The sequence below is a fragment of the Somniosus microcephalus genome, unplaced genomic scaffold (assembly GCF_052327205.1).
Source record: "Somniosus microcephalus isolate GS21.2 unplaced genomic scaffold, FLI_Smic_1.0 unresolved_chr4, whole genome shotgun sequence".
Classification (NCBI taxonomy): domain Eukaryota; kingdom Metazoa; phylum Chordata; class Chondrichthyes; order Squaliformes; family Somniosidae; genus Somniosus; species Somniosus microcephalus.
Window position 1 is genome coordinate 56,092,485 of NW_028225182.1, and position 25,863 is coordinate 56,118,347.

The 25,863-nt window shown below is 52.4% G+C and overlaps 1 protein-coding gene and 1 pseudogene across 2 annotated transcripts in view; both read left to right on the forward strand.

Annotated features, from left to right (window-relative positions):
• Positions 1–25,857, forward strand: part of LOC147091128 (ephrin-B2-like) — a 376,707-nt pseudogene extending 350,850 nt beyond the window's left edge. Inside the window, exons 4-6 of the transcript XR_015075379.1 lie at positions 600–713; positions 18,703–19,091; positions 19,207–25,857. The product of XR_015075379.1 is annotated as an ephrin-B2-like (transcript). The remainder of the gene's footprint in view (positions 1–599; positions 714–18,702; positions 19,092–19,206) is intronic.
• LOC147091130 (serrate RNA effector molecule homolog) overlaps positions 22,659–25,863 on the forward strand; it is a 248,927-nt gene continuing 245,722 nt past the window's right edge. Inside the window, exons 1-2 of the mRNA XM_085977169.1 lie at positions 22,659–22,835; positions 25,382–25,453. Of these exons, the coding sequence (XP_085833295.1) occupies positions 22,659–22,835; positions 25,382–25,453 (249 nt within the window). The remainder of the gene's footprint in view (positions 22,836–25,381; positions 25,454–25,863) is intronic.

Sequence of the window (25,863 nt, forward strand, 5' to 3'; positions counted from 1 at the left end):
CCTCTCTCCTCCTCCCTCCGTCTCCCCTCCTCCTCCCTCCCTCTCTTCTCCATCCCTCCCTCTTCCTTCCTCTCTCCTCCTCCCTCCATCTCTCTCTCCCTCCACCCCTCTCTCTCTCTCTCTCCCTCTCTCCTCCTCCCTCCGTCTCCCCTCCTCCTCCCTCCCTCCCTCTCTTCTCCATCCCTCCCTCTTCCTTCCTCTCTCCTCCTCCCTCCCTCCTCCCTCTCTCCCTCCTTCCTCCCTCTCTCCCTCCTTCCCTCTCTCTCTCTCCCTCTCCCTCTCTCCTCCCTCCCCCTTCCTCTCTCCTCCTCCCTCCCTCCTTGGGTCACCTGTCCTAATATCTCCTTCTGTGGCTGGGTGTTTGACAATCGCACCCGTGAAGCGCCTCCTGATGTTTAACTACGTTAAAGGCGCTGTGAAAATACAAGTTGTGATGAGATGGTGACACATTGAGTGATTGATACAGCGTCGAATAGACCTTCAACCAACCCTGTGAAAACCGCCCACGGCCGCCCATCCTCCCCTCCCCCAAACGCAGGCAACGACTCTCGAACTGTCGGAGAAATCACGGAAAACCCTCGCCTCTGTTTGTTCCCCAGATCCGAACGCGCCACTACAGCCCAAGGGACCAGGTGACAAGCAGGACCAGCTGCCCTCCAGCGAAAAGCCTGGGTTAGACCCCAACATAAGAGTGGACAAGGAAAACTCATCAGGTACGGCGACCCTGCTCAAACACCCCAACGCTTGTTGTCCCCAACATCCGACAGTATTTCTCTTTAGAACCAGTCTTTAAACTAAAATTGGAGCAAGGAAGTTAGGCTAAACCCTTTATCAATCCCTGGTTAGGCCTCAGCTGGAGTATTGTGTCCAATTCTGGGCACCGCACTTTAGGAAGGATGTCAAGGCCTTGGAGAGGGTGCAGAGGAGATTTACCAGAATGGTCCCAGGGATGAGGGATGTCACTTATGTCCCTTAACATCAAGAAAACCAAGGAAATCATTGTGGACTTCAGGAAGTCTAAAGGCGGAAGTCACACCCCCATCCACATCCATGGGGCTGTGGTGGAAAGGGTGGACAGCTTTAAGTTCCTCGGAGTCCACATCACGGAAGACCTCTCCTGGTCCCTCAATACCTCCTCTTTGGTGAAGAAGGCCCAGCAGCGCCTATATTTCCTAAGGAGGCTGAAGGGATGTAACCTGTCACCCCTGATCCTCTCTAACTTTTACCGCTGCACAATAGAGAGCATCCTGACGAACTGTATCACAGTATGGTATGGCAGCTGTAGCTACTATGACTGGAAAGCCCTGCAGCGGGTAGTCAAAACTGCCCAACGCATTACCGGCACCCGGCTACCGACCATAGAGCACATATACCAGAAACGCTGTTTACGGAGGTCACGGTCCATCATCAAAGACCCTACCCACCCCAGTCACAGTCTGTTCGCCCTCCTGCCATCTGGGAGACGCTACAGATGCATTCGCACCCGAACGACCAGATTTAGGAACAGCTTCTTTCCCAGGGCTGTCATCCTACTGAACTCCACAAATAAACTCTAAAGCCTGCACATCTGCCAATGCACTTTATTATGGTTATGTTTATGTTAATGTATTACAAGCCAAATGTATGTTGAATGTTTAAATGTCTTAATCTAAATGTACACTCTCGGGAGCCGCAAGCCTACATTTCGTTGTACTGCACTTGTGCACTAACAATGGCAATAAAGTTGATTATGATTATGAAGCTGGGATTGTTCTCCTTAGAGCAGAGAAGGTTAAGGGGAGATTTAATCGAGGCGTTCAAAATCATGAGGGGTTTCGATGGAGTAAATAAGGAGAAACTGTTTCCAGTGGCAGGAGGGTCGGTAACCAGAGGACACAGATTGAAGATAATCGGCAAAAGAACCAGAGGGGAGATGAGGAGAATGTTTTTACACAGCGAGTTGTTGTGATCTGGAACGCGCTGCCTGAAAGGGCGGTGGAAGCAGATTCAACAGTAACTTTCAAAAGGGAATTGGAGAAATACTGGAAGGGGAAAAATTCACAGGGCTGTGGGGAAAGAGCAGGGGGGAGTGGGACTAATTCGAGAGCTCGTTCAAAGAGCCGGCACGGGCACGATGGGCCGAATGGCCTCCTCCTGTGCTGTGGGGTTCGATGACTGCGCTGGTTGCAGTTGGCTACCATCTTGGACTCTGACCGTTGAACAGCTTGCAACCCGCAGGGTTAGCTTACCGCGTATCTCAATTAACGAGGAGACCAGGGTGAGTTGTAGGTTCATGGAGCATTAGAAGGATGAGTGGACATGGAGATAACCAAAGACGGTGTGGAACATGGATCTCCTGACCTACTGGGCCCATGGAGAGGTCAGATCAAGGAAGGCATCAAGGAGGAAGGTTAGAGATAGGTTCCAGAGATTGGATAGATCGAACTTTCACTGTTCATTTATGCAGGAGAGTAGGCAAGTTGGTCAGAGTCCGTGATAGGGGAGAGTGTCCATGGGCTGTGGGAGGAGATTAAATGGGTGGGTAGAGTCTGTGATAGGGGAGAGTGTACATGGGCTGTGGGAGGAGATTCAATGGGTGGGTAGAGTCTGTGATAGGGGAGAGTGTACATGGGCTGTGGGAGGAGATTGAATGGGTGGGTAGAGTCTGTGATAGGGGAGAGTGTACATGGGCCGTGGGAGGAGATTAAATGGGTGGGTAGAGTCCGTGATAGGGGAGAGTGTACATGGGCTGTGGGAGGAGATTAAATGGGTGGGTAGAGTCAGTGATAGGGGAGAGTGTCCATGGGCTGTGGGAGGAGATTAAATGGGTGGGTAGAGTCTGTGATAGGGGAGAGTGTCCATGGGCTGTGGGAGGAGATTAAATGGGTGGGGAGAGTCCGTGATAGGGGAGAGTGTCCATGGGCTGTGGGAGGAGATTAAATGGGTGGGTAGAGTCTGTGATAGGGGAGAGTGTCCATGGGCTGTGGGAGGAGATTAAATGGGTGGGTAGAGTCTGTGATAGGGGAGAGTGTCCATGGGCTGTGGGAGGAGATTAAATGGGTGGGTAGAGTCTGTGATAGGGGAGAGTGCACATGGGCTGTGGGAGGAGATTAAATGGGTGGGTAGAGTCTGTGATAGGGGAGAGTGTCCATGGGCTGTGGGAGGAGATTAAATGGGTGGGTAGAGTCCATGATAGGGGAGAGTGTCCATGGGCTGTGGGAGGAGATTAAATGGGTGGGTAGAGTCTGTGATAGGGGAGAGTGTCCATGGGCTGTGGGAGGAGATTAAATGGGTGGGTAGAGTCTGTGATAGGGGAGAGTGCACATGGGCTGTGGGAGGAGATTAAATGGGTGGGTAGAGTCTGTGATAGGGGAGAGTGTCCATGGGCTGTGGGAGGAGATTAAATGGGTGGGTAGAGTCCATGATAGGGGAGAGTGTCCATGGGCTGTGGGAGGAGATTAAATGGGTGGGTAGAGTCTGTGATAGGGGAGAGTGTACATGGGCTGTGGGAGGAGATTGAATGGGTGGGTAGAGTCTGTGATAGGGGAGAGTGTCCATGGGCTGTGGGAGGGGATTAAATGGGTGGGTAGAGTCTGTGATAGGGGAGAGTGTCCATGGGCTGTGGGAGGAGATTAAATGGGTGGGTGGAGTCTGTGATAGGGGAGAGTGTACATGGGCTGTGGGAGGAGATTAAATGGGTGGGTGGAGTCTGTGATAGGGGAGAGTGTACATGGGCTGTGGGAGGAGATTAAATGGGTGGGTGGAGTCTGTGATAGGGGAGAGTGTCCATGGGCTGTTGGAGGAGATTAAATGGGTGGGTAGAGTCTGTGATAGGGGAGAGTGTCCATGGGCTGTGGGAGGAGATTAAATGGGTGGGTAGAGTCTGTGATAGGGGAGAGTGTACATGGGCTGTGGGGGGAAATAGCCTTGATGGGCTGAATGGCCTCACCTCACTCTGTGATTTGTATTGGGGATGGGAGGATGTTTGAGAAAAGGTTTATCTGCTTAAGTTTCAAGGTCTAGAACCTGGGGAAGGATCTTCTGTCAAGCTTTGAGTGGAATTCATTGCCAAAGTCTAGACTTGGAATATTCACTCCTTGCTGGGGTTTCACCCTGCCCTCGCCCAGCTGCAGCACAAAGCAGCCTTGCTGACCGCTGACCCTAGTCCAGCACCTACCCTATTAGAGTGTGGGATCAGCACACAGCGCAGACCTGCTGGGACGTACAGAGCTACCTGGGTAGGACCAACACTTGCGGTTTTAACGAATTTATGTTTATTGAACGAGGGGGAAGAAATCCGACTTAGATGGGACGTTAAACCGAGGCCCCGTCTGCCCTCTCAGGTGGACGTGAAAGATCCCACAGCCACTATTGGAAGAAGAGCAGGGGGGAGTTCTCCCCGGTGTCCTGGGGCCAATGTTTATCCCTCAACCAACATCACTAAAACAGATGATCTGGTCATTTATCACATTGCCGTTTGTGGGAGCTTGCTGTGTGCAAATTGGCTGCCTCGTATCATAGAAACATAGAAGATAGGAGCAGGAGTCGGCCATTCGGCCCCTTGAGCCTGCTCTGCCATTCAATGAGATCATGGCTGATCATCCAAATTCAGTACCCTGTCCCTGCCTTCTCCCCATATCCCTTGATTGCTTTAGCCTTAAGAAATATATCTAACTCCTTCTTGAATATATTTAATGAATTGGCCTCAACTGCCTTCTGTGGTAGAGAATTCCACAGGTTCACCACTCTCTGGGTGAAGAAATTCCTCCTCATCTCTGTCCTAAATGGCTTATCCCTTATCCTTAGACTGTGACCCCTGGTTCTGGACTCCCTCGCCATCGGGAACATCCTTCCTGCATCTAGTCTGTCTAGTCCTGTTAGAATTTTATAAGTTTCAATGAGATCCCCTCTCATTCTTCTAAACTCCAGTGAGTATAAGCCTAATCGACCCAATCTCTCCTCATACGTCATTCCTGCCATCCCAGGTATCAGCCTGGTGAATCTTCGCTGCACTCTCTCCATGGCAAGAACATCCTTCCTCAGGTAAGGCGACCAAAACTGCACACAATACTCAAGGTGCGGTCTCACCAAGGCCCTGTACAACTGCAGCAAGACATCCTTGTTCCTGTACTCGAACCCTCTCGCTATGAAGGCCAACATACCATTTGCCTTCTTATCGCCTGCTGCACCTGCATGCTTACCTTCAGCGACTGGTGCACAAGGACACCCAGGTTTCTCTGCCCCTTGGTATTTCTCAGCTCTGCCCATACGGATTCCACATCATCAGAGCTAATATCCTTCCTTACTATTGTGTTAATCTCCTCTTTAACCAGCAATGCTACCCCACCTCCTTTTCCTTTTTTCCTGCCCTTCCTACTGTTTTGATTTCTTTTTGGGTTCAATAAAGACTCATTTCTGAAAGAGAATGTTGTTTAATCTAAAGTCTTGTTCAAGACTTTCTACAGCTTTTTACAGAACACACTATGCTGTGATGCATCTAGAATGAAACTGAAAGTAAAACTCCTCTGGACTTCTTGTCTCTCACATGACCTCTGCTGGTCCGGCACAAGTAATCAAAAACACAGACAAATATGCTGTAAGGCATAAGTAATCAAACACAGACAAATATCATCACTATTTGCTGATATCATTACATCTCCCTTTCTTAAAACAAAAGTATTTTACTTTTAACTAACAACATTTAATGAACTTACATTATCATTATCATGATCAAGGTTTTTTACCCTTGCTTTGTGTGTTCACATGAAATATGTCAATACACTAGAACTTGAAGAAAGAATAAGATAACATTACTTCCTTCTTTAACAATAGTCCTTAAATTTGCTCAATGAGTCTCTCAGGAGGCTTCACGTGTCTTGAGGATTTTCTGATTGATTGTCCTTGAATCTGAGTTGTTGACTCAGATGATTGGTTCTCAGCTGTGTGATCAGGTTGTTCACCAGTATCAGTCTCTTGACCTGCTGTGGCTGGTCCCATGAGAAGATCTCGACGATTTCTTCTCAGAACAGCACCCTCATCTGTCTGAATGGTGTATGATCTTGGTTGAACTTCACTCAGGACAGTTCCCTTCTGAGTCCATGTGTTTGTTTTGTCTTTCAACCTTACTTGGTCACAAGTGTGGAGTTCAGGTAGGTTTTGTGTTCCTCTGTCATAGTAGTACTTTTGCTTTTCTTTCTGTTGCTCTTTGAACTTCCTCACTTTCTCCCCCTCTTTTGTTTTCAGGAGGTTCTCCGGGATGGGTAGGTTTGACCTTAGCCGACGTCCCATCAGGAGTTGGGCTGGTGACATACCACACTCGAGCGGCGTTGTGCGGTATACAAGCATGCTTTGGTAGAAGTCAGTTCCACTGTCTTTTGCCTTGTACATCAGTCTTTTCACTGTCTGGACCGATTTTTCCACTAGTCCATTGGACTGTGGATAGTGAGGACTTGACGTTGTGTGGACAAAGTCCCACTCTTTGGCAAAGTGTCGGAAATTTGCATTGTTAAACTGGGGTCCGTTGTCTGTGAAGACCTCGCTTGCCACGCCATGTCTGGAGAATATGGCTTTCATACTTCTTATCACAGCTTCTGCAGTGGTGGTGTACAGTCTACAAACCTCTGGATACAGGGAGTAATAGTCTGTGACGACAAGATAGTCCTTCCCTTGACATACGAATAGGTCAGCGCCTACCTTCTGGTAAGGTCTGTCTGGTGCTGGGTGTGGCTTTAGTGGTTCTACCGGATTGCTTGCTCGATATTTCAGGCATATTGTGCAGTTTGACACCTCATTTGTCACATCTTGGTTGATTCGTGGCCAGTACATCACCTCTCGTGCTCTTTTCTTACACTTTTCGATTCCCAGATGTCCTCCATGGATCTTTTTTAGCATCTCTCTTCTCAGACTCTTTGGGATAACTATTTTACTTCCTTTGTAGATGATGTCTTCGACCACTGATAGTTCCGCCCTGCAGTTCCAGTACTCTGCTATATCAGGTGAGCAGTCTTGCTTCATGTTGGGCCATCCATCCAAGATGCTTTTTCTCAGTCGTCTCATTGTTTCATCTTTGTTTGTCTCAGTCTTTATGAGCTCCATTTTTGCATCTGCTATGGGCAGTGCACTTGTGATCATGTCCACGTAGGCGTTCACTTTTTCATCCATTGTGGTGTTTGCGGGCTCACTTGGGTCAACAGCTCTGGACAACGTGTCTGCTGTATACATCAGCTTACCCGGTGTGTACGCAACATTCAGTTCATCATAGACTGTCTCTCTTTCACTTTCCACAACGAGGACTCTCTTTACCAGGTTCAGTCTCTCACAGGCTTTTAAACCTAGTATGGCTTGCACATCCTTTGGCACCACGATTAATGCTAGTGTGTGCTCTCTGTCCTTGTGTGTTACTTTGACAATGCATTTTCCTTTCACTGGTATATCAGTACCTGAGTATCCTGTCACTTTCACTTGTATTCCATGTAACTTTGGTCTGGGTCTAGTTCTCTTAAAATCGGTCTCTGATATCACATTAACTTGTGCTCCAGTATCCAATTTAAATGGAATGTGTATGTCATTCACTTTTAGTGTCAACATCCAGTCTCTCTTTTTTGTTTTCAGACACAACATCTACATTGAATTCCTCTATCTCGCTTTCATCTACTGTATGGACCTTGCTTTGTTGCGCTTGGTTCTTACAGCAACGGGCATAATGGTTGCTTTTGTTGCATCTATTGCATGTTTTACCATATGCTGGACACTTTCTTGGTGGATGCTGTGTACCGCATCGACTACATGACTTCCGATTGTCTCTTCCATTTTCGTTTGCTGGCCACGTCTCTTTTTTCACATTGGCGCTCTCTTTGTTAAACGGTTTGTATCCGTTCTTTCTCACTGCATCCACGTTGTAGCTACTGTCACTGAACAGCTCCTTTGCCTGCAACTTCACAGTCTCTGTAGCCCTACACAGTGCTATGGCGTTTCCCAGGTCTAGATCTTGCTCTCTTAGCAGCCTTTCCCTTAGACCATTATCTGGAATACCACACACCAGTCTGTCTTTTATCAGCGAGTCTGTGAGTCCCCCAAATTCACACGATTTGCTCCGGTTTCTCAGTTCAGTCACATACTGATCAATAGTCTCGCCGATTTTCTGTACACATGTGAAAAATTTGTGCCTCTCAAAGGTCACGTTGCGTTTAGGTATGCAGTAGGCCTCAAACTGTTCCATTATTTTATCTAGCTTCATTTTGTCTCCATCAACAGCAAATATGAAATTATTATATACCTCCAGCGCTGCATCACTCACGACATGTAAGAACACGGACGATTTTTGTTTATCACTTTTCTCGTCAGCTCCGATTGCCGCTAAATACAATTCTAAACGTTGTTTGAACCTTCTCCAGTTTTCAGCCACATTACCTGTCAATTGAAGCGTCGCCGGTGGGAGTAAACCTTCCATTTTTTCACTTCGTTAGCTATTCTCTAATGGTAAGCAACGATGTTCTCTTCTGGCTTGCTAATATGTGGAGAGCTGATTTCGCTTACTTGCCACAACTGCTTTCACTGTCCCATCAAGTTGCTAACTTCAGATTTTTTCTCTTTCAGCCACTTCTGACATCATGTTTTGATTTCTTTTTGGGTTCAATAAAGACTCATTTCTGAAAGAGAATGTTGTTTAATCTAAAGTCTTGTTCAAGACTTTCTACAGCTCTTTACAGAACACACTATGCTGTGATGCATCTAGAATGAAACTGAAAGTAAAACTCCTCTGGACTGCTTGTCTCTCACATGACCTCTGCTGGTCCGGCACAAGTAATCAAAAACACAGACAAATATGCTGTAAGGCATAAGTAATCAAACACAGACAAATATCATCACTATTTGCTGATATCATTACACCTACATTACAACAGTGACTGCACTTCAAAAGAAGTACTTCATTGGCTGTAAAGCGCTCTGGGACGTCCTGAGGTGGTGAAAGGTGCTGGAGAAATGCAAGTCTTTCTTTAATAGAATAAATTCTGACGTTGGTGAAATTTGCCCCGCCCCCCCCCCCCCCCACCCAATCGGAGTTTGCAGAGCGGCACGAAGTCTCGTCATGGCGTCCTGAACGTGACCAGAGAGTTAGCGGTTTGCAGATAGTGAGAGAGCGTTCAGCTTCCCACTGCACTCACCATAACACCCGAGAGCGTGTTTCACTTTGGAGTACCTCCTATCTCGCTGCTTGAGGTAGCTCGGGGATTGTCTCCTGTACGCTCTGCGAGATGTGGTCTGCTGGCGAGGCAGCGCTCGCTGAGCTGGTGGTGGGAGGCCCAATCCTCGGTCCCAGCGAGGCAGCCTTTCCATTGGTGGGGAAGTGTGTGTGTGTGAGTCTGTGTGAGTGAGTGAGTGTGTGAATGTGTGTGTGTGAGTGTGTGTGTGTGAGTCTGTGTGAGTGAGCGAGTGTGTGAATGTGTGTCTGTGAGTGTGTGTGTGTGTGTGTGTGAGTGTGTGTGTGTGTGTGTGAGTGAGTGAGTGTGTGAATGTGTGTGTGTGAGTGTGTGTGAGTGAGTCTGTGTGAGTGAGTGTGTGAATGTGTGTCTGTGAGTGTATGTGTGTGAGTGAGTGAGTGTGAGTGTGTGTTTGAGTGCATGTGTGTGTGAGTGTGAGTGTGTGTGTGTGAGTGTGTGTGTGTGCGAGTGTGTGTGAGTGAGTGAGTGTGAGTGAGTGAGTGTGTGTGTGTGTGTGTGTGAGTGAGTGAATATGTGAGTGTAAGTGTGTGTGTGAGTATGTGAGTGTGAGTGAGTATGTGAGTGTAAGTGTGTGTGTGTGAGTGTGTGTGAGTGAGTATGTGAGTGTAAGTGTGTGTGTGTGAGTGTGTGAGTATGTGAGTGTGTGAGTGTGAGTGAGTGAAAAATTCTCACAAATATGCCCTGAATTCAGAAATCTGAATGACAACCAAAAACTCCCATACCTACTGGGAGAGGAGAGAAGCTGTGTAACACTGGCGGCACACTATGTTATAGCTTGCCATGAACAGAGGGACAACCAGTAAACTAAGAAAAGAGTATATATAAAAAATGCGAATGTATATTTATACACTCAGGGATATACCTGTTTATACAATGTATGAATAGAACTGCGTTTATGTGTTCAACCATAAATGTATTTTGATGCTTTGGCAACATAAGATGTACCTTATCATGCCAATAAAGCGATTTGAATTTGAATTTGAATTGAGTGAGTATGTGAGTGTGAGTGTGTGTGTGAGTGTGAGTGCGTGTGTGTGAGTGTGTGTGTGAGTGCGTGTGTGTGTGCGATTGTGCCATGAGATATACCGTTAGCAAGAAGGAACACAGACCTTGCATTCCTATAGCGCCTGTCATAACCTCAGGGCGTCCGCGAGCTTTCTTGTGAAGTGTGGTCACTGTTGTCATGGAGGAAACGCAGCAGCCAATTTGTGCACAGCAAGTGCGGGCAGCTGAATAAAGATGTTGAGAAAGAACGCTCTCTGTGTTCTCAGATTAACTGCCTTCGAGGGGAATGCACTGCTGTGAGTTTTTAGCAAAATCTATCATTACATTTTTGATGTGCTGTGAGGGAGCTGGAGGCTGTTCTGCTGCACTGTAGCTGGAATTGGAAGTTAAGTGTATGGCGGTGTGTTGCTGGAGTGCCTTTATAACTCTGGAGGGGGGCTTTCGCCCTCTCTATTCGCTGGCAGTCTAATTACATTTTAATGTACTTAGTGATTCGCTTACCTAGTCTATCTTGTCGTGACGAGCTCTGTGCTTGTCTGATTTTGTCGCACTATCCTGTGTCTGTGTCTGTACATTTAGCCACAGCTCCCCGTCACTCTCTAATCCCCAGCTTTAAAACCTCTGCTGTCTGTCTGTGTGTGTGTCTGTGTGTGTGAGTGTCTGTGTGCCCGTTTGTGTGTGTGAGTGTCTGTGTGAGTGTCTGTGTGCCCGTTTGTGTGTGTGAGTGTCTGTGTGAGTGTCTGTGTGAGTGTCTGTGTGAGTGTCTGTGTGTGTGTGAGTGTCTGTGTGTGTGTCTGTGTGTGTGTGAGTGTCTGTGTCTGTGTGAGTTTCTGTGTGTGTGTGAGTGTCTGTGTGTGTGTGTCTTGTGTGAGTGTCTGTGTGTGTGTGTCTGTGTGTGTGTGTCTGTGTGTGTGTCTGTGTGTCTGTGTCTGTGTCTGTGTGAGTGTGTCTGTGTCTGTGTGTGTCTGTGTGTGTGCCTGTCTGTGTGTGTGTGTGTCTGTGTGTGTGTCTGTGTCTGTGTGAGTGCCTGTGCCTGTGTGTGTGTCTGTGTGTGTGTCTGTGTCTGTGCCTGTGTGTGTGTCTGTGCCTGTGTCTGTGCCTGTGTGTGTGTCTGTGTGTGTATTGGGGAGATGCCTGCAGTCCGAGGTTTCTCCCCGGGCTCCTCCATCACAGCGGTGCCTGGGGTGCCACTCGGTTGTAGAGATCAGGAAGACCCTAACGACGGTTTGATTCCGCGTGCTGCCTTTAACGTAATAAAAGGCCACATTGTGCCTTCCTGAGATAGAACAGTGGGGGGTTGTGGAAGAGGGTTGGGAAAACCAAGGGGAGGAAGGGAGGCTTCAGGTGTACAGAGCCTGGGTCAGACCCCACCTGGAGTGACTGGGTTCAGTCCTGGGCCCCGCCCCTCAGGAAGGATATCTCGGCCTTGGAGGGGGAGCAGCGCAGATTCACCAGAACGATACCCGGGGGCTAAAAGGGTTAAATTCCGAGGCCAGGTTGCACAGACTGGGCTTGTGTTCCCTCGAGTTTAGAAGATTAAGGGGTGATCTAATCGAGGTGTTGAAGATGATTAAAGGAGTTGATCGGGTGGAGAGAGAGAAACTATTTCCTCTGGTGAGGGGAGTCCAGAACAAGGGGGCAGAACCTTAAAATTAGAGCCAGGCCATTCAGGGGTGATGTCAGGAAGCACTTCTTCACACAAAGGGTGGTGGAAATCTGGAACTCTCGCCCCCAAAAAGCTGCTGAGGCCGGGGGTCAATTGGAGATTTCAAAACCGAGACTGTGACATAAAAACAAAGCGAATACAAGAGATGTGAGGCTCAAAACTGAGTAGTGCCCCGAACCGCCCCGGAAATATTATCGCCACCACGCCGGATATTGAATGTTTGAGCCCTCTTGGGGCGAGTCAGTATCGCGGCATGTCGCACTGCAGTATTACAGGCCTTCCTCCCCTTCTGAAAGGGGAGGGGATTTGAGCAGCACAACCCGGGGCGCAGCTGGGCCCCCGGGGATCGGGAGTGCCCGGGTTCTTGGAGCGCTGCCGGCACTCCGCGGGTCAGGAGGCCGGGGACGGCAGCGGAGGCAGGTGCTGGCAGGCGGCCAGCAACAAAAATGGCCGGCCCGCACCTCGCCCTTAAATAGCGCCGCCCCGGCCACAGGTCGGCCCTCCTGACCCCGGCGGACATAGCGTCCGGTGGTAAGTTAGGGGGCGCTCCCAAAGATCGCAGCCGCGGCGCTGCGCACAGCAATGACGTCATCGGCAGTGGCGCAGTGCCGTGCGGCACAGTGCCATGGGGCGCTTCCGGTCACCGCTGCCGCCGCTAATCTCCCGCTAAATTTCGTGGGAGGCGTGGGCAGCACCGAGCCCGGGCCCTAGTTGCTTTGCGCCCCGTTAGCGCCCGCTAGCGGGAGGCGCAAGCAACCCAATTATTCCCCCGTGGTTTTTCCAGTATGCGGGAGAAGACTTCAAAACATGCAAATAGAGAGAGAGAGAGGGAGAGGGGAGAGAGAGAGAGAGAGAGAGGGAGAGAGAGAGAGAGAGAGAGAGTAGTTGAGTAGTTGAGACAGAGATGCACTTCCTCACAGCCTGTGGAAAATATCAGGGCATCAGGGAGAATTTCTACCAAAAATTCTCACAAATATGCCCTGAATTCAGAAATCTGAATGACAACCAAAAACTCCCATTCCTACTGGGAGAGGAGAGAAGCTGTGTAACACTGGCGGCACACTATGTTACAGCTTGCCATGAACAGAGGGACAACCAGTAAACTAAGACAAGAGTATATATAAACAATGCGAATGTATATTTATAAACTGTATGAATAGAACCGCGTTTATGTGTTCAACCATAAATGTATTTTGATGCTTTGGCAACATAAGATGTACCTTATCATGCCAATAAAGCGATTTGAATTGTGCATTGTGGGAGAGGGGAGAGAGGGAGAGGAGAGGGAGAGAGAGGGAGAGAGAGAGGGGAGAGAGCGGAGAGAGAGAGGGAGAGGAGAGGGAGAGAGGGAGAGAGAGAGATAGAGACAGAGAGAGAGAGAGGGGAGGGAGAGGGGAGAGAGGGAGAGGAGAGAGAGGAGAGAGAGACAGAGAGAGAGAGAGGGAGAGGAGAGGGAGGGGGGAGAGAGGGAGAGGAGAGAGAGAGAGGGGAGAGGAGAGGGGAGAGGGAGAGGGGAGAGGAGAGGGAGAGGGGGGAGAGAGGGAGAGGAGAGAGGGAGAGGAGAGAGGGAGAGGAGAGAGGGAGAGGAGAGAGGGAGAGGAGAGAGAGAGAGAGAGGGAGAGGAGAGGGAGAGGGGAGAGAGGGAGAGGAGAGAGGGGAGAGGGAGAGGGGAGAGAGGGAGAGGAGAGAGAGAGAGAAGGGGGAGAGGGGAGAGGAGAGAGGAGAGAGACAGAGAGAGAGACAGAGAGAGAGGGAGAGGGGGAGAGGAGAGAGAGAGAGAGAGAGAGGAGAGAGAGGGAGAGGGGAGAGAGGGAGAGGAGAGAGAGAGAGGGAGAGGAGAGAGACAGAGGGAGAGGAGAGAGAGAGAGAGACAGACAGAGAGAGAGAGAGAGGGAGAGGAGAGAGAGAGAGGGAGAGGAGAGACAGAGGGAGAGGAGAGAGACAGAGGGAGAGGAGAGAGAGAGAGAGACAGACAGAGAGAGAGAGGGAGAGGGGGAGAGAGAGAGAGGGAGAGGGGAGAGAGGGAGAGGAGAGAGAGAGAGGGAGAGGAGAGAGAGAGACAGAGAGAGAGACAGAGAGAGGGAGAGGAGAGAGAGAGACAGAGAGACAGAGAGAGAGGGAGAGAGGGAGAGGAGAGAGAGAGAGAGTGGGGATGAAAGGTTTACCATGTGCCTCCTTTCAGGCTTCATTAATAATGAATTTCCTATATTTGTCCGGATGATGTGAGGTTGGGGGATTGTGTCAGACAATCTATCGTTACGAGCGTGGGCGCGGCAGGTTAAACTCTGGAGTCAGGAGAGCAGCCTCCGATCGCTCGCTCGGGAGGCCGTGGGGTTTGAGTGAGGCCCGTGAGGATCTTCCAGCGAGGGGGATGGGCTGGGATTGTTCGCTCGATCTCCAGCGGGCCCGCGTGCACTGAGGATAGACCGAGAGAGAGAGCGAGAGAGAGAGACAGAGAGAGCGAGAGAGAGAGAGACAGAGAGAGCGAGAGAGAGAGAGAGACAGAGAGTAAAATGTTCCTCGAGTCCTCGTGTGCTGTCAGCACCTCGCAGTCGGCACTGATGATATTATTAGGACAGGGAAGGCTTATGAGGAAGCTTGCCAATGGCTTCCCACGAGGCCTAGCACACTGCTGCGAGCCTATCAATGTTATTAAAGCTGCTACTTCTCCAAGTCTCCAGCCCAGCCAACCTATTAGGTTTATTACAAAGCACTGAAAGCCTATCAACCCGTTCCCCTGTAACGTCCTCGCTGGAAGGCTCAGCAGTAACACATGAACTCATAGTTTGAAGCTGGAACAATGCCTCCCGGAGAGCGGCCAACTCCCAGCAATACAGATTCTTCCTCCCTTCCGTCTCTCCTCCTCCCTCTCCTCCCCTCCTCCCTCTCTTCTCCCCTCCTCCCTCTCTTCTCCCCTCCTCCCTCTCTTCTCCCCTCCTCCCTCTCTTCTCCTCTCCCTCCTCCTCCCTTCCGTCTCTCCTCCTCTCCCTCCTCCTCACGTCACTCTTCCTCCCCTCCTCCCTCTCTTCTCCCCTCCCTCCTCCTCCCCCTCTCTCCTCCCTTCCTCCTCGCCTCTTTCTCCTCTCCTCGCTCCCTCATCCTCCCCTCTCTCCTCCTCCCCACCCCCTCTTCCCCTCCCTCCTCCTCACCTCCCTCCTACCCTACCTCTCCCCACCTCCCATCCCTCACCCCTCCCTCTCTCCGCCCCTCCCACCTCCCCTCCCTCCTCCCTTCCCTCCTCTCCTCTCCTCTCCCTCCTTGCCTCACTCACTCCACCTCTCCTCCCTGCTCCCATCCCTCCTCTCCTCCCAGGGACACAGTACTGGTGGGGACAGGTCTGTCACTGTAGAACACTGGGGTACAGTACTGGTGGGTACAGGTCTGTCACTGTATAACACTGGGGTACAGTACTGGTGGGTACAGGTCTGTCACTGTATAACACAGGGGTACAGTACTGGTGGGGACAGGTCTGTCGCTGTATAACACGGGTACAGTACTGGTGGGTACAGGTCTGTCACTGTATGACACTGGGGTACAGTACTGGCGGGTACAGGTCTGTCACTGTATAACACTGGGGTACAGTACTGGCGGGTACAGGTCTGTCACTGTATAACACGAGTACAGTACTGGTGGGTACAGGTCTGTCGCTGTATAACACTGGGGTACAGTACTGGTGGGTACAGGTCTGTCGCTGTATAACACTGGGGTACAGTACTGGTGGGTACAGGTCTGTCGCTGTATAACACTGGGGTACAGTACTGGTGGGTGCAGGTCTGTCACTGTATGACACTGGGGTACAGTACTGGCGGGTACAGGTCTGTCACTGTATAACACTGGGGTACAGTACTGGCGGGTACAGGTCTGTCAGTGTATAACACTGGGGTACAGTACCGGTGGGGACAGGTCTGTCGCTGTATAACACTGGGGTACAGTACTGGTGGGTACAGGTCTGTCACTGTATAACATGGGTACAGCACTGGTGGGTACAGGTCTGTCGCTGTATAACACTGGGGTACAGTACTGGTGGGTACAGTTCTGTTGCTGTATAACACTGGGGTACAGTACTGGTGAGTACAGGTATGTCACTGTATAACACTGGGGTACAGTACTGGTGGGTACAGGTCTGTCACTGTATAACACTGGGGTACAGTACTGGTGGGCACAGGTCTGTCACTGTATAACACTGGGGCACAGTACTGGTGGGCACAGGTCTGTCACTGTATAACACTGGGGTACAGTACTGGTGGGTACAGGTCTGTCACTGTAAAACACTGATGTACAGTACTGGTGGGTACTGGTCTGTCACTATAACACTGGGGTAGAGTACTGGTGGGTACAGGTCTGTCACTGTATAACACTGGGGTACAGTACTGGTGGGTGCAGGTCTGTCACTGTATAACACTGGGTTACAGTACTGGTGGGTACAGGTCTGTCGCTGTATAACACGGGTACAGTACTGGTGGGCACAGGTCTGTCACTGTATAACACTGGGGTGCAGTACTGGTGGGTACAGGTCTGTCACTGTATAACACTGGGGTACAGTACTGGTGGGTTTAGGTCTGTCACTGTATAACACTGGGGTACAGTACTGGTGGGTACAGGTCTGTCACTGTATAACATTGGGGTACAGTACTGGTGGGTATCGGTCTTTCACTGTATAACACTGGGGTACAGTACTGGTGGGTACAGGCCTGTCACTGTATAACACTGGGTTACAGTACTGGTGGGTACAGGTCTGTCGCTGTATAACACTGGGGTACAGCACTGGTGGGTACAGGTCTGTTGCTGTATAACACTGGGGTACAGTACTGGTGGGTATAGGTCTGTCACTGTATAACACGGGTACAGTACTGTTAGGTACAGGTCTGTCACTGTATAACACTGGGGTACAGTACTGGTGGGTACAGGTCTGTCACTGTATAACACTGGGGTACAGCACTGGTGGGTACAGGCCTGTCGCTGTATAACATTGGGGTACAGTACTGGTGGGTACAGGTCTGTCACTGTATAACACTGGGGTACAGTACTGGTGGGTACAGGTCTGTCACTGTATAACACTGGGGTACAGTACTGGTGGGTACAGGTCTGTCACTGTATAACACTGGGGTACTGTACTGGTGGGTACAGGTCTGTCGCTGTATAACACTGGGGTACAGCACTGGTGGGTACAGGCCTGTCGCTGTATAACACTGGGGTACAGTACTGGTGGGTACAGGTCTGTCACTGTATAACACGGGTACAGTACTAGTGGGTACTGGTCTGTCGCTGTATAACACTGGGGTACAGTACTGGTGGGTACAGGTCTGTCACTGTATAACACTGGGGTACAGTACTGGTGGGAACAGGTCTGTCGCTGTATAACACTGGGGTACAGTACTGGTGGGTACAGGTCTGTCACTGTATAACACTGGGGTACAGTACTGGTGGGTACAGGTCTGTCACTGTATAACACTGAGGTACAGTACTGATGGGTACAGGTCTGTCACTGTATAACACTGGGGTACAGTACTGGTGGGTACAGGTCTGTCGCTGTATAACACGGGTACAGTACTGGTGGGTACAGGTCTGTCATTGTATAACACTGGGATACAGTACTGGAGTGGACAGGTCTGTCACTGTATATCATTGGGGGACAGTACTGCCCCTCCGACAGTACAGCGCTCTCTCAGTACTGACCCTCCGACAGTGCGGCGTTCCCTCAGTACTGCCCCTCCGACAGTGCAGCGCACCCTCAGCACTTCCCCTCCGACAGTGCCGTGCTCCCTCAGTACTGCCTCGCCGACAGTGCGACCCTTCCTCAGTACTGCCCCTCCAACAGTGCAGCGCTCCCTCAGTACTATCCCCGGACAGTGCGACGCTCCCTCAGTACTGCCCCTCCGACAGTGCGGCACTCCCTCAGTACTGCCCCTCCGACAGTGCGGCACTCCCTCAGTACTGCCCCTCCGACAGTGTAGCGCTCCCTTAGTACTGCCCCTCCGACAGTGCGGCACTCCCTCAGTACTGCCCCTCCAACAGTGCGGCGCTCTCTCAGTACTGCCCCTCCGACAGTGTGGCGCTCCCTCAGTACTGCCCCTCCGACAGTGCAGCGCTCCCTCAGTACTGCCCCTCCGACAGTGCGGCGCTCCCTCAGTACTGCCCCTCCGACAGTGCGGCGCTCCCTCAGTACTGCCCCTCCGACAGTGCGGCGCTCCCTCAGTACTGCCCCTCCGACAGTGCGGCGCTCCCTCAGTACTGCCCCTCCGACAGTGCGGCGCTCCCTCAGTACTGCCCCTCCGACAGTGCGGCGCTCCCTCAGTACTGCCCCTCCGACAGTGCGGCGCTCCCTCAGTACTGCCCCTCCGACAGTGCGGCGCTCCCTCAGTACTGCCCCTCCGACAGTGCGGCGCTCCCTCAGTACTGCCCCTCCGACAGTGCGGCGCTCCCTCAGTACTGCCCCTCCGACAGTGCGGCGCTCCCTCAGTACTGCCCCTCCGACAGTGCGGCGCTCCCTCAGTACTGCCCCTCCGACAGTGCGGCGCTCCCTCAGTACTGCCCCTCCGACAGTGCGGCGCTCCCTCAGTACTGCCCCACCGACAGTGCGGCACTCCCTCAGTACTGCCCCTCCGACAGTGCGGCGCTCCCTCAGTACTGCCCCTCCGACAGTGCGGCGCTCCCTCAGTACTGCCCCTCCGACAGTGCGGTGCTCCCTCAGTACTGCCCCTCCGACAGTGCGGCGCTCCCTCAGTACTGCCCCACCGACAGTGCGGTGCTCCCTCAATACTGCCCCTCCGAAGTGTAAAACAATAACCGTCGACTGTCGTGTTAACTTATCCCCTCTCTTCTGCCCCACAGCCTTCTTCCCGAACTCCAGCGGGAACGGAGACCGGGAACACGGGTCCGTGCCGCCCTCCAACATCCCGCTGATCGCTGGCTCGGCCGGGGGCGCGGCCTTCCTGCTGCTGGTCAGCGCCGCCATCGTGGTGGCCGTCTGCTACCGGCGTCGCCAGTCCAAGCTGGCCGAGGGGCACCGGCCCGCCCTGCACCTCAGCACCCTGACCAGCCCCAAGCGGGGCAGCGGGGGCAACAACAATGGCTCCGAGCCCAGCGACATCATCATCCCGCTCAGGACTTCCGACAGTGCCTTCTGCCCCCACTATGAGAAGGTCAGCGGGGACTATGGTCACCCTGTGTACATCGTGCAGGAGATGCCGCCTCAAAGCCCCGCCAATATCTACTACAAGGTATGAGGCCACGCGGCAAGTGGGGGGGGTGGACGGACGGGCGGGGGCGGGGGGCTGGGGGGGAGAGCGGTGCAAGGCGGAGCCAGCGGACCATTAAAACAGTCTTTCCTTCTAGAACTTTCCGGACCTTCCCATCGCTGCTCCTGAGAAGCCCGGAAAGGGGGAGCTTGCGCAGGAGGATGGGAGCGAGAAAGCCAAGAACTTAAACCAGAACGTTTAGTCGCAACTGTGAAAAAAGCGAGGACTTGAGAGCGAGGGATTGGTTCATCCCGGCGCCACCCTCCTCCGCCCGACCCCTCCCGCCGCCCCCGCCGCAGAAACAAATTCTCTTCAGGACTCTCCGGAGACCCAAATCCTCCCCACACCCTCCCCCCAACCCCCCGCTCCGGGTCATCAACGCCACCCGCCGCTCCGGGACTCCGTTCCGCCATCTTGGGCCGCAGCACGAGGCTGGCGGCGGGCTTTGGGCAAAGGCGTTTTAACACTGGACAGGCAACCATGACTTTCTGGAGGTCCCTTGGTCGTTGAAGGCCGCGCAGTTACAGACTGGATCGTGGCCACGTCGTTCCGTGGAGAGAGAGAGCTGCGAGCGAGACACACCAAGACAGGAGCTCGAAGCTCAACGTTCCCATTGCATGACATCGTAGGCCTTGCTGGAAGTGGCTCATTCTGCATTCGAAACACGGACACAGAGCGGGGTGGGGTGGGCAGGGGTCATTCCTTGTTATGTCTGAAGCACTAAGTTCGAAGGCAGGGTCGGGGAGACTCTGCTCATATTGAAAAGATTAACGTGCAGAGGTCAAGTTAGCTTCAGGGGCCGACCCGCTGAACCCTCAGCACCGGAGCAAGGAGCTGTCTACGTACCAGAGGTCAGTGAACGAGGCTGATGTTGGGAGCAGGAGGCTGATTACTTGAAGAGACAAACACAGGAACAGGAGGAGGCCGTTCAGCCCCTCCAGCCTGTTACACTGGAACAGGAGGAGGCCGTTCAGCCCCTCCAGCCTGTTACACAGGAACAGGAGGAGGCCGTTCAGCCCCTCCAGCCTGTTACACTGGAACAGGAGGAGGCCGTTCAGCCCCTCCAGCCTGTTACACAGGAACAGGAGGAGGCCGTTCAGCCCCTTGAGCCTGTTATACAGGAACAGGAGGAGGCCATTCAGCCCCTCCAGCCTGTTACACGGGAACAGGAGGAGGCCCATTCAGCCCCTCGAGCCTGTTACACAGGAACAGGAGGAGGCCGTTCAGCCCCTCGAGCCTGTTACACAGGAACAGGAGGAGGCCATTCAGCCCCTCCCGCCTGTTACACAGGAACATGAGGAGGCCCATTCAGCCCCTCGAGCCTGTTACACAGGAACAGGAGAAGGCCGTTCAGCTCCTCGAGTCTGTTACACAGGAACAGGAGGAGGCTATTCAGCCCCTCGAGCCTGTTACACAGGAACAGGAGGAGGCCGTTCAGCCTCTCGAGCCTGTTACACGGGAACAGGAGGAGGCCATTCAGCCCCTCGAGCCTGTTACACAGGAACAGGAGGAGGCCATTCAGCCCCTCGAGCCTGTCCAGCCACTCTATGAGATCAGGGCTGATCTGTATCTTAACTCCATCGACCCGCCTTGGTTCTGTAACCCTTAATACCCTTACCCAACAAAAATCTCAGTTTTGACATTTCCAATTGACCCCCGGCCTCGACAGCTTTTTGGGGGAGAGAGTTCCCGATTTCCACCACCCTTTGTGTGAAGAAGTGCTTCCTGACATCACCCCTGAACGGCCTGGCTCTAATTTTAAGGTTCTGTCCCCTTGTTCTGGACTCCCCCCACCAGAGGAAATAGTTTCTCTCTCTCCACCCGATCAACTCCTTTAATCATCTTCAACACCTCGATTAGATCGCCCCTTAATCTTCTAAACTCGAGGGAACACAAGCCCAGCCTGTGCAACCTGGCCTCGTAATTTAACCCTTTTAGCCCCCGGGTATCGTTCTGGTGAATCTGAAAGATCGTTCAAAGCACGCAAGGACCGAGTCTCAAGCTTGGCCCCTTTTGAGCGTGGAGATACAGGTGGATGCAGAATTGGCATCGTCCAGGTTTGCCCCGAATCAGGAACCCCTCCCATCCGACACAACATCAAGGTGGCCATTGTTGACGATAGCCAAGTCCCTCCCCCTGACTTGTGCCGATGGAGACGTGTTGGTGACCTTTGATCAAAGGCCAGAGGTCATGGGCTCGGCGGGCGGAGGGGTTCTCGGTGCTGTCGCCAGTCAGCTGCTTGAACCTGCTCACCCAGAGGTCCTTGTTCTCAAGCGCCAAGGAGATGGTCCGCCATTTCGCTTCAATTTGACAGGGAGCTCCTTCCGGTACAACATCTGTCTGTTCATTGAGGGAACGGTCCTTACCGCCAGCAAAACTTTCCCCTTCCCTTCCACCCCGACAAATAGCCGGGGTTCCAAGAAAGTCAGCCTATATATTTATACAGACCGATCATCCTCTGCTCCCAGCACCTTTCACCTTCGTCCCCCTCCTTTTATACAGCTCGCCGGTCACGGGTTGGGGAGGGCCGAGTCTCGGCTCGTAGGGCTGTGTGTGTTTTTTCCCACAGTTCAAGTGGACACGGTGTGAGATTTCCACAACTGCTCACCACTGCGGAGAGAGAGGGGGAGGCGGGGTGGGGTGGGGCGAGGTCAATGTTACCCGGGGTAATCTTCTCAACGGTGCAGGTCTGCTGAGGAGAGCCTCAACCTCCAGGACAATGTATCAGAGCAGCATGCGACCGAGATTCCAGTGGGCCGAACACCCCTTTCGAGAGCATGGAGGTAGAACGTCTGCTTCTGCAGTGTGATTTTTTATTTATTCGCTCACAGGATGTGGGCCAGCATTCATTGCCCGTCCCTACTTGCCCTCGAGAAGGCGGCGTGTTCCTGTAAGTGCCCTCCCCCCCCGTCCTCGCCAGAGATTCACAGTGACAGGTCCATCAGGACAGTTCAGACAGTGCAGTCTCTCTAACTTGGCCCAGGTGGAACACTGGGGCCTCCGGTTAGTGTTTCAGACGGAGCAAGTGCATTCGACATCCATTGCTGCCCCCCCCCGCCACGCCGTGCATCTGCTACGCGTCTCTCCGCGCACCAGCGCGAGCTTGCTCCTCCGCCTTCGAGCCGTCGCCTTTCAAAGCGGGACCTTCTGCTCCCCTTCCGCAGAATCGGAGGTGATGAGAGCTAGAGCCCCCCTGGGGGGCTTCGCTCGGGGGCCCCAAGGCCAGGACGACCCAAGGCGAGTGAAATAAAGGATGGGCTTACGGGAAGGCTCTGAACAGGGGGGCAGTGAAGGGGGAGCTGCCTGGTGTACTGCGCCGCCCAACCAGCGAGCCAATGCCCATGCCGGCAACGTCGGGGTGACTTGTTGCTTGGTGAGACCGAAGCGATGAGAAGAGGGGCCCAATCTCGAGGGCAGAAGGGCGCGGGCGCCATACATCCCCGCCCAATGAAGTATAAACCAACATGGTGCAGGGGAGGCATGGCCAAGCCAAGATAAGGCCAGCCTTAAACCCTGGTGTGAATTGATTGGATCGGAACCCAACCGCGAATGCACGGCCAGCAGCTACTCCAGGCCACGTCTTACCTCAAACGTCGTTGGGCTTTGGAGTCTCGGCCGCCGCTCGCCGTGCCCGAATATTTAAAGCATTCAGCGACGGAAGATCCATTTTTAATTGTACTCCGGCGAGGCTGGGCTGGCCGCTCGGAATCTGGCGGGTGCTGTCAGGCCGGGAGAGGGCTCCCGATCTCTCCCTTCCCCGGAGCCACTCGATCCCCAGGAATTACAACACTGGAAATCCGAAGGGATAAAGAACTCAAGACTTATTTTTTTGATGTTTTTGTGCTTTGAGGGGAGGAGCTGGTTGCATTAAGAGAATCCAACACAGCACGGAGTACGGGGATCTTGTCTGCCATTGTTTGGTATTGGTATCTGTCACCTGGTTACACACTGGATTCAAGCCCCCTCATTTTACTGTGACATTTTGGGTTCATTGAGGTGAGTGTTATTAGATACAGAGTAAAGCTCCCTCTACACTGTCCCATCAAACACTCCCAGGGCAGGTACAGCATGGGTTAGATACAGAGTAAAGCTCCCTCTACACTGTCCCATCAAAGACTCCCAGGGCAGGTACAGCACGGGTTAGATACAGAGTAAAGCTCCCTCTACACTGTCCCATCAAACACTCCCAGGGCAGGTACAGCACGGGTTAGATACAGAGTAAAGCTCCCTCTACACTGTCCCATCAGACACTCCCAGGGCAGGTACAGCACGGGTTAGATACAGAGTAAAGCTCCCTCTACACCGTACCATCAAACACTCCCAGGGCAGGTACAACACGGGTTAGATACAGAGTAAAGCTCCCTCTACACTGTCCCGTCAAACACTCCCGGGTCAGGTACAGCACGGGTTAGATACAGAGTAAAGCCCCCTTTACACTGTCCCATCAAACACTCCCAGGGCAGGTACAGCACGAGTTAGATACAGAGTAAAGCTCCCTCTACACTGTCCCATCAAACACTCCCAGGGCAGATACAGCACAGTTTAGATACAGAGTAAAGCTCCCTCTAAAGTGTCCCATCAAACACTCCCAGGGCAGGTACAGCACAGGTTAGATACAAAGTAAAGCACCCTCTACACAGTCCCATCAAACACTGCCAGGGCAGGTACAGCACGGGTTAGATACAGAGTAAAGCTCCCTCTACACTGTCCACATCAAACACTCCCAGGGCAGGTACAGCACGGGTTAGATACAGAGTAAACCTCCCTCTACACTGTCCCATCAAACACTCCCAGCGCAGCTACAGCACGGGTTAGATACAGAGTAAAGCTCCCTCTACACTGTCCCATCAAATACTCCCAGGGCAGGTACAGCACGGGGTTAGATACAGAGTAAAGCTCCCTCTACACTGTCCCATCAAACACTCCCAGGGCAGATACAGCACAGTTTAGATACAGAGTAAAGCTCCCTCTAAAGTGTCCCATCAAACACTCCCAGGGCAGGTACAGCACAGGGTCGATACAGAGTAAAGCTCCCTCTACACTGTCCCATCAAACACTCCCAGGGCAGGTACAGCACGGGTTAGATACAAAGTAAAGCTCCCTCTACACTGTCCCATCAAACATTCCCAGGGCAGGTACAGCACGGGTTAGATACAGAGTAAAGCTCCCTCTACACTGTCCCAGCAAACACTCACAGGGCAGGTACAGCACGGGTTAGATACAGAGTAAAGCTCCCTCTACACTGTCCCCATCAAACACTCCCAGGGCAGGTACAGCACGGGTTGGATACAGAGTAAAGCTCCCTCTACACTGTCCCATCAAACACTCCCAGGGCAGGTATAGCACGGGTTAGATACAGAGTAAAGCTCCCTCCACACTGTCCCATCAAACACTCCCAGGGCAGGTACAGCATGGGTTAGATACAGAGTAAAGCTCCCTCTACACTGTCCCCATCAAACACTCCCAGGGCAGGTACAGCATGGGTTAGATACAGAGTAAAGCTCCCTCTACACTGCCCATCAAACACTCCCAGGGCAGGTATAGCACGGGTTGGATACAGAGTAAAGCTCCCTCTACACTGTCCCATCAAACATTCCCAGGGCAGGTACAGCACGGGTTAGATACAGAGTAAAGCTCCCTCTACACTGCCCCATCAAACACTCCCAGGGCAGGTATAGCACGGGTTGGATACAGAGTAAAGCTCCCTCTACACTGTCCCATCAAACATTCCCAGGGCAGGTACAGCACGGGTTAGATACAGAGTAAAGCTCCCTCTACACTGCCTCAGCCTTGATATCAGTAAAACACTACCATCTGTCCCACTGTGCTATTTGTTCATTCCACATGCTGTCCATGTGAGATTTCCACCGTGGACTGTTATTTCCTGAACCATTTAACCAGACATTGGATCTGTTAGGAGTGCGCCGTGCTGTGTGGGATCCTGACCCTCTCTGTGTTGTATATCTCTCGTACAATGTGATTATCTTCCTGTACTGTCGGTTCATCACCTCTTGCTGCTGTTCTCTCTGTCAAGATCATTGTGGAGTCACCCTCACCTCAACTGAGCCCGTGCACCAGGGGAGGCTGCTTCCGTCATAGCAACTGCCACCTCACTGCCTAGCAACGGGACTGATTGGGGCAAATCTTGGTGTCTGTCTGCCGTCCAGCAGTGTAAACACTGCAGGGGCGGGAAGGGGATTTTGCTGAGAGGCTGGATAGCTGGGATTGAGGTTCCGGCCTGTTGGCTCAACCACCTTTCCAATCCCTTAAAGTCGCCAACCCTCCTGGATGAGTGGCGTCTCCAGGAGTTGAAGATTAATCTCCGGGACGCCGCTGAGCTGATGGTGAGCCGATCGTTGTCCCTCCCGCCTTTCCTGCCACAACATGGCTCTGCATCCTCCTCCTTCCCCACTGACCCCCAACCCCACCGACCCCCAACCCCACCGACCCCATGCTCAGAGACCTCGACCCCGTCCCCCGTCCGTGGCTCTGCTCACATGACTGCCTCTCTTCCCACTCTGTCTCTCCGCACCCCTCTCTGTCACTTTTTCTCTCTCTCATTTTCCTTCTGTCTCTTGCTCTTTCTCTGCCTCTTACTCTATCTCTCTCTCTCTCCCTCCCTCTCTCTCTCTCTCTCTCTCTCTCTCCCTCCCTCTCTCTGTCTCCCTCTCTGTCTATAACTCTCTCCCTCGCTCTCTGTCTCTCTCACTCTCTCTCTCACTCTGTCTCTCTCTCTGTCTCTCTCTCTCCCTCG